Source organism: Pelodiscus sinensis, unplaced genomic scaffold (genome assembly GCF_049634645.1).
Source record: "Pelodiscus sinensis isolate JC-2024 unplaced genomic scaffold, ASM4963464v1 ctg102, whole genome shotgun sequence".
In the NCBI taxonomy this organism is placed as follows: Eukaryota; Metazoa; Chordata; order Testudines; family Trionychidae; genus Pelodiscus; species Pelodiscus sinensis.
In genome coordinates, this window is record NW_027466045.1 from 143,087 (window position 1) to 157,527 (window position 14,441).

The following is a 14,441-nucleotide window of genomic DNA, read 5'->3' on the forward strand; positions in this document are numbered from 1 at the left end:
CCCTGCTCCGGCCCACCCTGCACGGCGCACGGCCCTGTACAAACACAGCAGAATGACAAGTCCTGCTCCAAAGTGGAGCCTCCTTTCTTTCCACTAGATGCCGCCAGACGAGACTAAGAAATAAAATAACACAGACGTCCCGCCCCTGCCCTCGCTCGCCGAACGGCTCTTTTGGTGCATCCTCTGGGGGGTGCCTGTTTAAAGACTTAGCAGCCGTGGGGCGTGGGTGTGGGCAGAGAGGCCTTCTGAGGCACAGCAGGTTCACATCCCCGGCCAGGATTCCCTGGGCCTCCCCAACTATACAACAGCACTTAACATTTGCTGTCCAACTCCTACCTCCTCCCCTTTCTCTCTGGGGGGGTCTGCCAGTCCCCACCCCTCCCATCCTCTCGGGTAGCATCACCTCCCACTGTATCCTGTAGCAGGGAGTTCCACCGGTTAACAACCTTTGTCTGCTTGCTTCCTGCCCCATACAGGGTGTGTTCCTGTTTATACCACAGTTACGTCAGGGGCACCAGGCTGATTCTGGGCTCCGGCGTCAGCTTGTCTGGGGGGAACTCCATTGGCAGGGACCCTGGGGCCCGGCTCTCCCATCTCGAGGGCCCTGGCAGGAGTTCCAGCTGGCCAGGCCTGGCCCTGTCCTCCTCCGGGTCGGGGGAAGCTGGGGCTGAAAGTGAAGCGGTCCAAGGGCGTGTGCTCGATTCGGCAGAGGCTCGCGTCGGGGGAGTAGCAGGCGTTAAGGCCCGGGAGGGAGACGCCGTCCTCCACAGAGCCGCTCAGGGCCGGCTGCGTCTGGGAGGCCTGGCTCTTGGTGTCTGGGGCGTTCTCCAGCGGGAGCTCGACCCGTCGGAAACAGTAACGGGCAAAGAGGCTGATGAGGAACATCTCCACCACCAGGGAGTAGTAATAGATAACTGGGGGGAGAAGGGGGAGGTTACAGCACAGCCCGGCTCGGCGCCAGGCTCCCCACCCCCCGCTCCGGAGCCCCTTGGCCCTCCCCTCCCCCCCGACTCACTCTGGGAGCGGGTGTCAGCCGAGAGCGGGGGCTGGCAGGGGATGGCGCCCAGAGCCCCCATGGTCTCCAGGATGCCGCTCTGCAGGCTGCAGACGATGAGGACCAGGATGATGCAGACGAACTTGGAGCGCAGGCCGTAGCCGGGCAGGGCCGGCCTGGCGGCCTGGTAGAAGAGCAGGTAGCCGTAGAAGGACAGCCAGGTGGAGATGGCGACGATGGCGTTGATGTAGGCGTTGGGGTTGGTGAAGCTCACCTGGGGAGGATGTGGGTCGGAAGAAGGCAGTGGGCGGGCTGCCAGGCCCAGGGGGAATGCCCAGGGTCATGCCCCACTTCTGCCCTATGCCTGGGGACCGCAAAAACCTCAATCCAACCCCACCCCCTGCCCAAGGATCGCGCTGAACTCAGCTCGGCGCCAACCCCGCCCCGTGCTCAGAGGGAATGCCCACGCTCAGCCCAACCCTACGGCCCGGGCTTACATCCATCCCTGCCCAGCAACCAGCAGAGCCACCAGAGGCTCCCAGGACAACCCAGCCCAGCGCCCAAGGGTAGCGCCCAGCCTCATCCAGCACCCAAGGGTAGTGCCCAGCCTCATCCAGCGCCCCAGGGTAACGCCCGGCCTCGACCCAGCGCCCCAGGGTAACGCCCGGCCTCGACCCAGCGCCCCAGGGTAACGCCCGGCCTCGACCCAGCGCCCCAGGGTAACGCCCGGCCTCGACCCAGCGCCCCAGGGTGTATAACGGATTCTCCAACCCAGCCAACACTCGGGGTTAACAGCAACCTCAGTGCTGGTCCCAGCACTCCCTGCCCTGGTGGAAGAGCTCCCCTCTCTGCGGAGAAGCCTGCCCCCCCGGCTGGCGAGGGGCAGAGGAGGACATGGGGCCGGGGTGACTCACATCGCCATAGTCGTACTTCTCGTCGGTCCAGAGGATGAGGGCGACGAAGAAGAGGATGGTCCTGATGAGGGACAGCTGGTACACGGCCAGGGTCATCCGGCGCAGGTTGGACCTGGGGGTGACAAGGTGGGACGTGCCTCGGTTTCTCTTTGGTTCTTGGGGGGCCAAGGGGGGATGACGCAGAAGGAGTGTCCTGTGCGCCGGCCGTGTTGCTCCCGGAGATGCCAAGAACCGATGGGGGCGAGGCAGCCAGTGGGAAGAGACCCTGGCAGAGGTGGACCGGGCTGGGGATCTCGGCCACAGTGAGCGCCAAGGCTGGCAGGAAGCACGAGGGGGGCTAACTGGGTATGGCCTTTGAGCCGATTCCAGGGCCGGAGAGGGACCCTGGTGCCCAGCGGTGTCTCCGGCCAGAGGGCGTCCCCGCACTGCCGGAGAGCAGGCTGGGTAGGAAACGGGCTGGTGCCCTGGGCACTGAGCTGAGGTGGGTTGCGCCCTTGGACGTTGGGCAGGATTTATAGGAGCTGGACCGAGGTTGGGTGTTGCTGTGGCAACGTGGGATTGGGCGTTGCCGGGGGGACAGGCCGAGGTTGGACATTGACGTGGAGTGGTGGGGCTGGGCCGAGGTTGGGCGTTGCTGTGGCAACGTGGGATTGGGCGTTGCCGGGGGGACAGGCCGAGGTTGGACATTGACGTGGACTGGTGGGGCTGGGCCGAGGTTGGGCGTTGCTGTGGGGTCGGACGGAGGTTGGGCGTTGACGTGGCGACATGGGGCTGGACCGAGGTTGGGCGTTGCCGTGGGGCTGGACCGAGGTTGGGCGTTGCCGTGGCGACATGGGGCTGGACCGAGGTTGAGCGTTGCCGTGGCGACATGGGGCTGGACCGAGGTTGGGCGTTGCCGTGGCGACATGGGGCTGGACCGAGGTTGGGCGTTGCCGTGGTGACATGGGGCTGGACCGAGGTTGGGTGTTGCCGTGGCGACATGGGGCTGGGCCGAGGTTGGGCGTTGCCGTGGCGACGTGGGGCTGGGCCGAGGTTGGGCGTTGCCGTGGCGACGTGGGGCTGGGCCGAGGTTGGGCGTTGCCGTGGGGCTGGGCCGAGGTTGGGCGTTGCCGTGGCGACATGGGGCTGGACCGAGGTTGGGCGTTGCCGTGGCGACATGGGGCTGGACCGAGGTTGGGCGTTGCCATGGTGACATGGGGCTGGACCGAGGTTGGGCGTTGCCGTGGCGACATGGGGCTGGGCCGAGGTTGGGCGTTGCCGTGGCGACGTGGGGCTGGGCCGAGGTTGGGCGTTGCCGTGGGGCTGGGCCGAGGTTGGGCGTTGCCGTGGCGACGTGGGGCTGGACCGAGGTTGGGCGTTGCCGTGGCGACATGGGGCTGGACCGAGGTTGGGTGTTGCCGTGGGGCTGGACCGAGGTTGGGCGTTGCCATGGGAGAAGGGGGGAGCTGGACTAGGGGGCAGGCTCCTCGGCTATGCATGCCTAGGGACGAGGGGCGAGAGAGGGACCCCAGGCCGGGTGCAGGGTCAGGGATGCCAGGTCTGCCTGGCGCCCACTGGCCCTCAGCCGGGCTCAGTGAGGTCTCAGGACCTGCCAGGGGCCCTGCGCTGGATGCTGCAGCCTGGGCGCTGTCAGGAGCTGGCCACGCGCGGGGACGGCCACATACCGGCTGGTGGGAATGTTGGGCAGGCAGCAGCAGCAGCAGCAGGGGAAGGGGTTGGGGGCCACGTGCTGCCCCTGCAGGCGCTGGATCATGCGGGCCGAGCCCCCAAAGAAATCGGTCACCAAGTCCAGGAATTTCCACAGAGTGATGGAGTGGTAGCTGCGGAGACAGGGCAGGCAACCACTCGAGAACAGCCGCACAGAACACAGCAAGGGAGGGCTCGCCTGGGGCTGAGATGCAGCCACCTCTGGGGCGGGGCAGCCAGGGAACAGCCGCACAGAACACAGCAAGGGAGGGCTCGCCTGGGGCTGAGATGCAGCCACCTCTGGGGTGGGGCAGCCAGGGAACAGCCGCACAGAACGCAGCAAGGGAGGGCTCGCCTGGGGCTGAGATGCAGCCACCTCTGGGGTGGGGCAGCCAGGGAACAGCCGCACAGAACACAGCAAGGGAGGGCTCGCCTGGGGCTGAGATGCAGCCACCTCTGGGGCAGGGCAGCCAGGGAACAGCCGCACAGAACACAGCAAGGGAGGGCTCGCCTGGGGCTGAGATGCAGCCACCTCTGAGGCGGGGCAGCCAGGGAACAGCCGCACAGAACGCAGCAAGGGAGGGCTCGCGTGGGGCTGAGATGCAGCCACCTCTTGGGTGGGGCAGCCAGGGAACAGCCGCACAGAACGCAGCAAGGGAGGGCTCGCCTGGGGCTGAGATGCAGCCACCTCTGAGGCGGGGCAGCCAGGGAACAGCCGCACAGAACGCAGCAAGGGAGGGCTCGTGTGGGGCTGAGATGCAGCCACCTCTGGGGTGGGGCAGCCAGGGAACAGCCGCACAGAACACAGCAAGGGAGGGCTCGCGTGGGGCTGAGATGCAGCCACCTCTGGGGTGGGGCAGCCAGGGAACAGCCATGGATAATGATGCCCCTTCCATTTCACTTAAATCCTGCCCCTTTCCATTAAGTCCCACCCCTTTGCCCATGTCACTCACATGTTAGCAACAAAGATACACACGAAAGAGGAGCGGGGGATGTACATGCCAATGAGGGACATGATGCTGAACACCTAGGGATAAAGCAGAGAACAGGGTTGGGGAGTCGGGACACCTGGGTTCCCTCCCCAGCTCTGGAGGGGAGTGGGGGCTAGTGGTTGGACCAGCAGAGGGCTGGGAGCCAGGACTTCTCAGTTCTCTCCCTGGCTCTGGGACAGGAATGAGGTCTAGTGGTTAGAGTTGGGAGCCCAGATGCTTGGGTTCTCTCCCTGGCTCTTGGAGGGGAGTGGGGCTAGTGGTTAGAGTGCGGGGGGGGGGGGCGTCTGGGAGCCAGGACTGCTGGGTTCTCTCCCTAGGCTTTGGGACAGGAGTGGTGCCTAGTGGTTAGAGTGGGGGGAGGGTGGAGCTGGGAGCCAGGACCTCTGGGTTCTCTCCCTGGGCTCTGGGAGGGGAATGGGGGCTAGTGGTTAGAGTGGGCGGGGGCAGGGGAGCTGGGACCCAGGACACCTGGGTTCTCTCCCTGGGCTCTGGGAGGGGAGTGGGGGCTAGTGGTTAGAGTGGGCGGGGGCAGGGGAGCTGGGACCCAGGACACCTGGGTTCTCTCCCTGGGCTCTGGGAGGGGAGTGGGGGCTAGTGGTTAGAGCTGGGAGCCCGGACGCCTGGGTTCTCTCCTGCCTTACCGGGTAGACCCCCAGGATCCAGAGGGAGAGGCTGGTCCTGAGGGAGGTGCCGAGGTGGCGCAGGAAGAAACCCATCTGCTCCAGGAACAGGCCCAGCTGCACCAAGCCCAGGGCCGTGGGAATGAGGAAAATCCACAGCTGGGCCTGGAAGACTGGGGAGGGTGGTGGGGGGTGAGCCAGAGCCCCACAGAGCTCCTGCTCCCCCCTGGCTGACCCCTCTCCCTCCCCTGGGATCCCCCCATTCATCCCCCATAGCCACCTGCTCCCTCCCTCTCGGGTCTCTGGGGGCCCGGGCACCTGGGTCCCACCTGGGAAGATCTCAGAGGACAGGGGGAACTGGCCGCTGTGGAGGGTGCAGTTTTGGGGTCGCGCCATTTCTGCCGGCCCCTCCCTCTCTCCAGGAACAGCCTGTCCTGTCCTTGTTTCTCTGTCACTGGTTTTCCCGGCTTTCCCCAGCACCCCCCCCCCCAAGCTCCACCCAAGGAAGAAGCCATCCTCATTAGTCACCATATTAATCAATCATTGACCCAGCCCAGGTGCAAGCACCAGGTAACGGGGTCCAAGTCCGGCTTCCTCCGCTTGCGAATGGAATGGACCGCAGCCTGCGGAACTGTCTGCCACTAGATGGAGAGCCCACGACTCTCCCAATGCAAATGATCAACCACAAGGAATTACCAAAGCAGGAAGGCGTTCACAAGGCTTGAGTCTGAAGTGAGAAGGCCACAGTAGCTCATGAAGCAATCCAGCCAGCAGGAGGCAGTAGATACGGTTTTATGATTTATTTCACAGGTAAATCCAATTTTTTAAAAAAACCCAACAACCCTTTTCCAAAGCTAAGTACAGTACTTTCCTGTCCCCCACCCGTGGCAGGTTTGGGAGCCGGTGGGGAGCAGGGTCAATTGGGGTAGCAGCGTGCTGTGACTCTGGCCATACAAACTCACAGAGTTCCTGGTCTTGCAGGCTCTAGGGGGGATGTTGCATGGGGAAGAGTTCTGGGCAGGGGTTGGGGTATGCCCTTTCTCTCTGCTGAAACAGCATGGGTGGGAGCTGAATCAACCAGAGAGATCTCAGTCCTCCAATTCCTAGAGAGGACAAGGGCATGGTGTGCGTGTGGCAGGCAGGGGAACAGATGCAGAGACAGAAGTCATTCTCCATGGTGTTTGTTCTTTCACCCAGCTCCTACAACATGGTGGGAGAAGTGGGATCCAAACTGACCATAGAGATCTTGGTCCTCCAATTCCTAGAGAGGACCAGGACGTGTTATAGAGGAGGGAGGATGCAGTAAGAGGTCAGTCTCTATGGTGTCTGTTCCCACTCTTTGCACCTATAATATAAGATGGGTCTGGATCCCATTTCTCCCACCATCACAAAGTTCTTGGTCATCCAGTTCATTCCAATGCAGGGAGGGGAGAAAGGTGGGCCACTAGGTAGGGGATAGGGACTGTGGTTCCCCCCCAGTCCCTGATGCCCAACCCCTCCTGCCTCCGCCCTGGTGTCAGATGCACCAGCTGAAGTTTGCCAGCTCTGATCCAGCTGAGGTTGTGTCCGATGGTCTCAGTAGGGGTTGGGGGGACACAGTCAGCTCCCACCAGGACACACACACACACACAGGCATCTGTGTGGCCCGACCCAGCTCAGCCGATGAGACGGTAGAAGACCCAGCAGCCAAAAGTGACCCAGTGGCTGGCCCAGCTCAACTCCGACCACTTATAGACTGTGTAGGACATGCCGTAGCCCTGCAGTGGAGAGAGATGCTACAGTTGTGGGGAGGGAACGCTGTGTCCCGGAGCGATAGGGGGCAGTCGGAGCCCAGTGGGCTAGGCCACTTGCGACTCAGGTACAGCTAGACGTTAGGACAGTAGAAAATAACTATCCCTGTGGTGACGAGGTATAGTCGGATCCCACCCAGGCAAGGACTGAGGTACAATCAAAAATCTGGACAGGGGATGCCTGTTCCCTGGGGTGACTGAGGCACCATTGGGCCTCACTAAGGTAGTGAACGCCTGTTTGCTGGGATGAACGAGATAGTCAGAGATCAGGAAATTGGACTCCCTGTTGTCAGGGTGACTGAGATACAGCCGGACTCTAACTGGGTAGGACCACCTGTTTCCTGGGGTGACTGAGGTACAGCCGGACCCCAGGAGGGTAGGGCGCCTGTATCTGCTGACGACTGATGTCCAATCAGAGATCAGGCGGGTAGGGCACTTATTTATGCTGAAGACTGGGGTACAGTCAGACGGCATCCCCCCACCTGTTCCTCTAGGGTGTCATCGGCGTCGATGTCGAAGAGCGAGCCCAGGTAGGCCAGGTGGAAGACAGCCAGCGCGCCGAAAAGCAGGTTCAGCAGCCGGACCCAGAGATTCTGTGGGGTTGAGAGACCCCAGCTTAGAGACCCCACCACGACCTTCCCTGCACGCCCCTCCTGGCTAAAGAGAGAACCCAGGAATCCTGGCTCCCAGCCCTCCTGCTCTAGGAGCTCGGGGCGGCACCCTGGCTCACCGTGTTATGGCGATGGGAACAGCCGGGTGGGCAGCGCTTGGAGAGGATGCAGGCGTCTAAGACGGCGGAGAGGCGCTTCCGTAGAACTTGGGAGAAGGGAAAGATGTGAGAGCAGGACACTGGCCGTGGCGAGTGGGAAGAATCCCCTTGGCGTATGTGACAGTACGGGGCAGAGGACACACATCGCCGCGCTGTTTGTGTCCCTGCTGACCCGTGCTGGAGGGGGTGAGACCTGCTCTGCACGTGTGTGCGTATTTACCCCTTCGCTTAGATCATGTCGTCAGACAAAGCCTCTGGAGGCAGATGGAGAATCCCTCTCAGGCAGGGAGCACTATGGGGCATATGGCCACCAGCTCTTCAAGGGCCCAGCTGGGCACTGGGGAAACTTACCATGCTCCACGTAGGTGATGAATCCCAGAGACAGCAGCACAGCAGCCAGGTGGAAGCTGAGACCCTGGAGTTGTGGGGAGGAGACATCAGCCAGTGGCCAGTGGGGCAGGGGTGTCCCCCATTCCTCCCCCTGAAACTTACATGCAGGAGGGCGCTGGCGGCGTACGTGACAATGACAGCCGAGAAGGTCCCCAGCTGGAGACTGTTCTTAAAGACATCTGCAAGGAAACCGGGGTGTGCACGTCAATCTCACAAACTGCCCCAGCCCCCGCAGCGCCCCCTGCTGGGAGAGGCCTCCCCTGTCCTGCGCCCCACAGCACCCCCTGCTAGGAGAGACCTCCCCCATCCTGCTCCCCACAGCGCCCCCTACTGGGAGAGGCCTCCCCTGTCCTGCGCCCCACAGCACCCCCTGCTAGGAGAGACCTCCCCCATCCTGCTCCCCACAGCGCCCCCTGCTGGGAGAGGCCTCCCCTGTCCTGCGCCCCACAGCACCCCCTGCTAGGAGAGACCTCCCCCATCCTGCTCCCCACAGCGCCCCCTGCTAGGAGAGACCTCCCCCATCCTGCTCCCCCACAGCGCCCCCTGCTGGGAGAGACCTTCCCCCACCCTGCTCCCCACAGCGCCCCCTGCTGGGAGAGGCCTTCCCCCACCCTGCTCCCCACAGCGCCCCCTGCTAGGAGAGACCTCCCCCACCCTGCTCCCCGCAGCACCCCCTGCTGGGAGAGACCTCCCCCATCCTGCTCCCCGCAGCACCCCCTGCTGGGAGAGGCCTCCCCTGTCCTGCGCCCCCTGCTGGGAGAGACCTCCCCCATCCTGCTCCCCACAGCACCCCCTGCTAGGAGAGACCTCCCCCATCCTGCTCCCCACAGCGCCCCCTGCTGGGAGAGACCTTCCCCCCACATCCTGCTCCCCACAGCGCCCCCTGCTGGGAGAGACACCCCCCTCCCCTCCCGCCCTGCTCCCCACGGCGCCCCCTGCTGCAAGAGGCTGGGGCTGGAGTAGTTGGGAGCTGCCACCCCTGCCAGTGCTCCTGCCCCATTTCCCGCAGCACCCCTCCCCCTTAGTGGACCTTACAGGAGTTGAGCCAACTGGACATGGGCAGGTTCCAGCTGGTGACGACCTCCACCATCGACCGGGGCAGCTCAACATTCAAGGGGCGGGACACTGTGAGGTCCCTGTCAGGAGACAGCGAGAGCAGTCAGGGTTGCCTGGGGCCTTGGGGAGGCAGTGGGGGCTAGTGGCTGGATTCCTGGCTTCTCTTCCCTGCTACTCACCATTTGAGGTTGTCCTTCTCCTCGGTGAACCCCGCCCCAGCCAGCGTGGCCGTGGCCTCGGAGAGGAATCCCACGAAGTAGTTGCTGAAGTGGAAGGAGACGGCGCTCTCGTAGGCCCGGAGCCACCTGTGGGGTGGAGGTGGGTCAGGGTCAAGCCCCGGGAACCTGCCTAGGGCAGGCTGGGCCCATCTCAGAGGCCCCTGCTGGCCTGGGCCCACCCTGGCCGGCATCCCACTCACCTGACTGCAAAACCCCTGGGTGGCGTGGGCAGGAGGGGAGAGTCAGAGGCCGGGAAATTGAAGAAGAAATTGACAAGTGTCAGTGAGGTACGTGGATAATCACGGTGCCAGGGAGCGAGCGAGATGGTCACCGAGCCATAGAGTGAGCCAGCCACGGAGCCACAGAGCGAGCAAGCCACGGAGCGAGCCGAGCACAGAGCGAGCTGGTCACTGAGCCACGGAGCGAGCAAGCCACAGAGCCACGGAGCGAGCCAGCCACGGAATGAGCATGCCACCAAGTGAGCAGGCCACCGAGCCTCAAAGCAAGCAGGCTACCAAGCCAGGGAGTGAGCTGGCCACGGAATAAACCAGCCGTGAAGCCACCCGAGCCCCAAAACGAGACAGCATGAGCAATTTAGGGGGCCACACAGTGAGTGACTCAGGGAGCTAGCACTGGGCTGCAGAGCTGGCCACGGATGAGAACCACGTATCTGTGAACGAGAGAGGGCAGCCACGGCTGCCAAGCCACGAAGCTTGGTGAGAGACCCAGGACCTCAGTGCCCGGGGCAAACGATGCGCTGAGGCAACGAGCCAGCCACGCGGCCAGAGGGCAAGCGAGCCCGGAGCGAGACCGCTGGGCCATGGGGCGGCCACGGCTCAGTGGAGCTGCAGAACGGCTCAGCCCCGGAGCCGCCGTGTGAGCCCACAGCAGCTCCCGAGCGACCCCCCCACCCGGCGCCTGCCCAGGCCAACATTACCTGGCCTTTCGCTTCCTCCTGGGGCCGGCGGGATCCCAGGCGAGGAGGGGAGCAGAGAGGGAGGGAAAAAGCAGAGAGAGAGATGGAGACCGACTCCCGCGTGTGACTGGGGGCAGAGGGGGTGATGCCAGGCATTGGAGGGGATCACGGGACTGGTGAACAACTGAAGGAGGAGTGGGGGCTAGTGGTTAGAGCGGGGGCAAGGAGGGCTGGAAGCCAACCCTGGCTCTGAGGTGGGGGGGTTCCCCGGCTGGGGTCTCGGGGACTCTGGCAGGGCCCTGCCACAGCGGGGGGGTCCGAGAGGCTGGCGTGTGGGAGCAGGAGGCCGCCAGGGTGGGAGGGGGGGGACACTCACTTCCTGAGCTGCCGGATACCGTAGAGCGGGAGGAAGTAGGAGAACAGGTAGGGGGCCACGCAGGTGGAGACCAGGAGGCAGACGACGGAGAGGAGGAGGCTCTGGGACACTTTCCGCAGCCAGGGGAGGCTCTGCAGGGAGAGGGGCGGCTTACCCAGTGCACCCCGATTCCCACCCAGTGCACCCCGATTCCCACCCCTCTGAGCCAGCCAGACCCCACCCCCGAGCCAGCCGGACTGGAGCCGGCGCCCCCTGGAGGGGACAGGCCCCCGAGCCAGCCGGACCGGAGCCGGCGCCCCCTGGAGGGGACAGGCCCCCGAGCCAGCCGGATCGGAGACGGCGCCCCCTAGAGGGGACAGGCCCCCGAGCCAGCCGGACCGGAGCCGGCGCCCCCTGGAGGGGACAGGCCCCCGAGCCAGCCGGACCGGAGACGGCGCCCCCTAGAGGGGACAGGCCCCCGAGCCAGCCGGACCGGAGCCGGCGCCCCCTGGAGGGGACAGGCCCCCGAGCCAGCCAGACCAGAGCCGGCGCCCCCTGGAGGGGACAGGCCCCCGAGCCAGCCGGACCAGAGCCGGCGCCCCCTGGAGGGGACAGGCCCCCGAGCCAGCCGGACCGGAGCCGGCGCCCCCTAGAGGGGACAGGCCCCACGTGCAGTTCCATGTGTGCCCACCAGGGGCGCTGTTCCCCGCCGCTCACCAGGGCCCGGCTCTCCACAGCCTGCAGGTAGCCGCGGAAGCGGCCCCAGGGCCCGAATATGGCCGTGCCCACGAAGTAGAGGTAGCCCATGAACTCCACAGGCGAGGGGATGGCGGGGAGCTCCCCGCGGTCCAGGTCGAAGCCCAAGGACACGGCTTTCATCGCCACAATCATCTGGGCCCCTGCCAATGAGAGAGGGGCAGACGGGGGTGGGGACTAGAGGGCAGAGAACCCAGGCGTCCAGGCTCCCAGCCTCTCTGCTCTAACCACTAGCCCCCACTCCCCCCCGCCCTGGGGCCCGGTGGAGCTGGTGCCCTCTAGAGGGGAAAGGCCCCGTGCCCCAGGCCAGAGTCTCACCTCTCATTTTATGCCACGTCACAGTGTCCACCATGTGCATCTCCCTGCCGGACAGAGGGATGGAGACGGTATCAGAGAGCGGATGGGGGTGGGGGGCTCCCCTTCTCCTCAGCCCCCCCCAGCCAATGGCTGGCTCCCTTCTCCAGACACCCCTGCACCTCTTCCTGGGGCTTCCTTCTCCCTCCCGTCTCCCACACACCAGACCCCCCCTCGCGGCGATGCGCGATCTCACCTGGCTCCAGGGCCTCCCCCGCCATGGGTCCGGCTGTCCCCTCCCTATGTGTCCCTCCACCCCGTGCATCACACATCCCCCCGCCAGGCACCCACCTCCCCCTGCAGGGCCTGCAGACAAGGACCCCTCTGCCCCCAGCTCACCCCATGAGGAGGTAGATGAGGATGGTGATGGAGAGGAAGACGCCCCGGTGGGCCGAGTGACGGCACAGGAACAGCACCAGGTAGCACAGCAGGCTCAGCAGTACCACCCAGACCATCTGCAGCTGGAAGAAGTGGTGCAGGGCGAAGAACCCGCCTCCCACCGTGCTGAGGTGCTTGGCGTAGCCCGGCAGAGCTGTGGGGCGGGAGAAGGGTTATGGGGGGCGCGTTCATGAAACTCTCCTGCCCCCCCGCGTCCCCCCAAGCAACCCCCCTCCAAGCACCTGTCCTGCCTCCATCCAACCACCCACCTGACCCGCCTCCACCCACCCGACCCAGCTGTCCTGCCTCCATCCAACCACCCACCTGACCCGCCTCCACCCACCCGACCCAGCTGTCCTGCCTCCATCCATCCAACCTGCCTCCATCCAACCACCCACCTGACCCGCCTCCACCCACCCGACCCAGCTGTCCTGCCTCCATCCATCCAACCTGCCTCCATCCCTCCACCCACCCGACCCAGCTGTCCCACCTCCATCCAACCACCCACCCGCCCCGCCCTTCATCCATCCAACCCACCATGCACCCCCCCTCCACGAGTCCAACCAATGCTCCATCAGTCCATCCCTCCACAGACCCACTCTCTATCCCTCGGAGAACCCCCACCGGTCCATCCATCCAACCAGCCCTGCGAGTGACCTGCCAGCCCCTCCCTCCGGCCCTGCCACCTCTTACGCAGCCTCCAGAGCAGCCGGCAGGCCAGGCAGAGGAACAGCAGCAGCCAGATCTGCTCCAGCCCCTGCTGGGCCGTGGGGACCATGCAGCCCTGCAGCAGCTGCTGGTAGAACTCCTGGCGGGTGAACGTGGCCATGGCTGGGCCCTGGAAGAGACGGAAGCGGTGGGGGCGTCCAGGAGAACCGGGATGGGCAGGAGCTGCTGGAGAGGGCAGAGAGGGAGCCCATGGAGATGTCTGGCAGCCTGGCTTTGTGGGTGAATGGACAGACGGACGGTGGGCGTGGGGATGGATGGATGAATGGAAGGACGGTGGGCGTGGGGATGGATGGATGCTGGGTGCACGGATGGATGGCGGGTGGGTGTGGAGATGGATGGATGGATGGATGGATGGATGGATGGACAGTGGGTGTGGGGATAGATGGATGGATGGACAGTGGGTGTGGGGATGGATGGATGGACAGTGGGTGTGGGGATGGATGGATGGATGGACGGACGGACAGACAGTGGGTGTGGGGATGGATGGATGGATGGATGAACAGTGGGTGTGGGGATGGATGGACAGACAGTGGGTGTGGGGATGGATGGATGGAGGGTGGGAGGGTGGGTCGGTGTGGGGATGGATGGATGGGTGGGTCGGTGTGGGGATGGATGGATGGGTGAATGGTCTTATCTCAGCTCAGGGGCTGGAGTTGGTGTCTCTCTATCTCCTCCCACCCCCTCTGTCTATCCCCACCCTATCTATATATCCCCCTCCACCCCCCTATCTACCCTTCCCCACACACATCTACCCATCCCCATATCCCGCCATGCACACCCCTCTATCAGACTAGCTCCATATGCACATCTCATGCATCCACCCACCCCCCACACGCACCCCTCTCTCCATCCACCCCCCCACACACCCCACTCTCCATCCACCCCACATGCAGCCCTCTCTCCATCCACCCCCACGCACACCCCACTCTCCATCCACCCCACATGCACCCCTTTCTCCATCCACCCCCCCACACACCCCTCTCTCCATCCACCCCCCACTATCCACCCACCCCTCAGTCCCTCCATTCTGCACCACCCCGTGTCCCTGCCCACGCACCCAGCCCGTCACACCCCGTGTCTGTCTCCGCACCTCCCAATCTCTCCCCACGTGCCCGCCCCCCCAAGCCCGGCACGCCGGCCGGCCGGGCTGGTTTCCAGGGTTCCTGTGGCCCCGGGCCGGTCGGACGGGCGGGGGGGCGGAACGTTCATCACCCCCGCCTGAGAACGGGGGGGGGGGTTCAGCCCTGTAACCCCCCCCGGCAAGCGGCCCCCCCTTTGCATCACCCTGCGTCCAGATGTGGCTGGAATGCCCCTCCCCCCACAGCTGCAGCAGCCCAGATGCGGAGGGGGAGGGGCGCCCTCCAGAGCTGTGCCCCTCCCCCCGCAGCCCAGGTACCTTCGCAGGCGGCCTGTCCCTGCGGGTCCGTCTGTCCCGCGCTCCGCCCCTGGGGGAGGGGGCGCTGATCCCCTTTAAATTGGGGGGGGCGGGAGGCTCCGCGCAGCCTCCTATGGGAAGGGGCGAGG

General features: G+C 64.9%; 2 protein-coding genes across 14 annotated transcripts; both read right to left on the minus strand.

Annotated features, from left to right (window-relative positions):
• Positions 1-53: 53 nt before the first annotated feature.
• LOC106732534 (organic solute transporter subunit alpha-like) lies at positions 54-6,040 on the minus strand. Of its 4 annotated transcripts, none has more exons than XM_075918631.1 (7): positions 5,903-6,040; positions 5,228-5,379; positions 4,548-4,621; positions 3,573-3,728; positions 1,909-2,020; positions 1,016-1,268; positions 54-914 (listed from the first exon to the last, which is right to left on the minus strand). In XM_075918631.1, exons 2-7 carry the CDS (start codon positions 5,300-5,302, stop codon positions 490-492), a joined length of 1,095 nt encoding a protein of 364 aa, XP_075774746.1. In that variant the 5' UTR covers positions 5,303-5,379; positions 5,903-6,040; the 3' UTR covers positions 54-489. The 4 variants fall into 4 exon arrangements, with proteins under 4 accessions (XP_075774746.1, XP_075774745.1, XP_075774744.1 ...); XM_075918630.1 differs by lacking the exon at positions 5,903-6,040 and adding an exon at positions 5,735-5,857; XM_075918629.1 differs by lacking the exon at positions 5,903-6,040 and adding an exon at positions 5,536-5,671.
• Positions 5,992-14,441, minus strand: PORCN (porcupine O-acyltransferase). Of its 10 annotated transcripts, none has more exons than XM_075918609.1 (15): positions 14,314-14,437; positions 12,875-13,082; positions 12,150-12,342; positions 11,775-11,818; positions 11,418-11,599; positions 10,722-10,852; positions 10,367-10,384; positions 9,630-9,644; positions 9,391-9,516; positions 9,191-9,291; positions 8,258-8,334; positions 8,117-8,180; positions 7,727-7,812; positions 7,479-7,589; positions 5,992-6,963 (listed from the first exon to the last, which is right to left on the minus strand). In XM_075918609.1, exons 3-15 carry the CDS (start codon positions 12,263-12,265, stop codon positions 6,862-6,864), a joined length of 1,173 nt encoding a protein of 390 aa, XP_075774724.1. In that variant the 5' UTR covers positions 12,266-12,342; positions 12,875-13,082; positions 14,314-14,437; the 3' UTR covers positions 5,992-6,861. The 10 variants fall into 10 exon arrangements, with proteins under 10 accessions (XP_075774724.1, XP_075774725.1, XP_075774728.1 ...); XM_075918610.1 differs by having other exon boundaries at positions 12,875-13,079; positions 14,314-14,423; XM_075918613.1 differs by having other exon boundaries at positions 12,882-13,026; positions 14,314-14,419.

Bases quoted from the DNA above. Each gene is read 5' to 3' on its own strand.
- LOC106732534 (XM_075918628.1), bottom strand. From the start codon at position 5,473: ATGAATGGGGGGATCCCAGGGGAGGGAGAGGGGTCAGCCAGGGGGGAG. The intron at 2,021-3,572 runs GTATGTGGCCGT...TGTCACCCCCAG, and splicing joins CCCAACATTCCCACCAGCCG to GTCCAACCTGCGCCGGATGA. The intron at 915-1,015 runs GTGAGTCGGGGG...TTCTCCCCCCAG, and splicing joins GGCTGACACCCGCTCCCAGA to TTATCTATTACTACTCCCTG.
- PORCN (XM_075918613.1), bottom strand. From the start codon at position 13,017: ATGGCCACGTTCACCCGCCAGGAGTTCTACCAGCAGCTGCTGCAGGGC. The intron at 9,292-9,390 runs GTGAGTAGCAGG...GTCTCCTGACAG, and splicing joins GAGAAGGACAACCTCAAATG to GGACCTCACAGTGTCCCGCC. The intron at 8,335-9,190 runs GTAAGGTCCACT...GTTTCCTTGCAG, and splicing joins GTCCAGTTGGCTCAACTCCT to ATGTCTTTAAGAACAGTCTC.